This window comes from Trypanosoma equiperdum, assembly GCF_001457755.1.
Source record: "Trypanosoma equiperdum strain OVI genome assembly, contig: ctg_753, whole genome shotgun sequence".
NCBI lineage: Eukaryota > Euglenozoa > Kinetoplastea > Trypanosomatida > Trypanosomatidae > Trypanosoma > Trypanosoma equiperdum.
Genome location: NW_027124702.1, coordinates 1,153 through 2,433, shown reverse-complemented (window position 1 = coordinate 2,433; position 1,281 = coordinate 1,153). Strand labels below are relative to the sequence as shown.

At 41.3% G+C, this 1,281-nt stretch overlaps 1 pseudogene across 1 annotated transcript in view; it reads left to right on the top strand.

The window, feature by feature from the left end:
* The first annotated feature begins 970 nt into the window (after window positions 1-970).
* TEOVI_000345700:pseudogene overlaps window positions 971-1,281 on the top strand; it is a 533-nt pseudogene continuing 222 nt past the window's right edge. Inside the window, exon 1 of the mRNA in view lies at window positions 971-1,228. Coding sequence covers window positions 971-1,228 — 258 coding nt within the window. The remainder of the gene's footprint in view (window positions 1,229-1,281) is intronic.

The following is a 1,281-nucleotide window of genomic DNA, read 5'->3' as shown; positions in this document are numbered from 1 at the left end:
TGTTACTTTATTAAAGGGATCTATATTTTTTCCCCTTGAAAACCAGCGTTATGAACGTTTTACGACTTAGGATTACATAGTGTTAATTATGTACGGATTGCCCTATATAAACACACTTTCTTCCCCAATATTATACAGCTATCTGCAAGGTGGTGTAGGTGTGTTAGAAAAAAGTACGTTTTAAGATATCAAAGATGTTGATGCATACATGATTAATCTTCTCTGAGGTAGAGTGGGTAACAAATATCAGGACATTTATGGAATTTGTTTGTAAAAAGGGGCTGACGCCTTTTTCTTTCGACTTTCGGCCAGCACTGAACCCGAGAACTGCATGCCATGCGGATGATATGTTGACAACCGATGTTGAAAACCCTAATAGTGTTTACTTTGACAGAGAACGTAAAATGGATCTGGGATCGCTGAGGCAATTGATGGTAAGTTTTGTGTTGCCTAGAAACTCAGATTTCTTAAAAGCTTTTTTAAGTGGCGGGAGAAGCACTGCGTGCGGAATGAGCTGCGTTAGAAGCCGGAGAATGAGCACTTTATTATCGGTTTGAAAGTGCATGTGCACAACTCTCCGACGAGAATGTTCGAGTGCAGCACGAATCAAATGAGCATCTGGGTTGGATGCAACAACAGCTCACATATATGCAAGAAACAAAAGCACAGCAAGCAGCGGAAATTGGAGGTCTACGTACAATCGATTTCTACGATACGGCAAAAATTGGTCATAACTGAAGGTAAGAGAGATAAGACAGGGGAGTGTCAGGAACAACAGAGCAAATCGGAAACAGGGAAGGCCAAACATATAGATGAATGTGCATGGAAAGGCTGTTTCTCATCGTAAGAAGTAACTTAACCTTTTTCACATAGGGTTTGATTTCGAGGGATCCAGGAATTACGGGCAAATGCATTGGGCTTTCCTGGAGGAGTAAGCACTGAAGAAAAAATTCGAACTTTTGATGGAATGATGAAATATCTCCAAGGAAGGACTCCTGAATAACTGTTATCAGCATATCAGTTAGTGTTTCCCACACCAACAATATCGCCGGGACAGGTATATACCGAGGCATAAAAAAACTTCGCATCATAGGTATTGCGCCTGCACCAAGACGGCATATCGAAGGAACGCCTCCAACTAGGAAAACAATTGTGTGATAAGCTGTGCACAGTACAAACGGTAAAAGACTACCCTGGAGTGAGGTTTAAAGACATGAAGGAAGCTATAGAATTCCATCTCAAAAAGGGTGATATTTACATTCAGGCCACTATGAAGGCGAG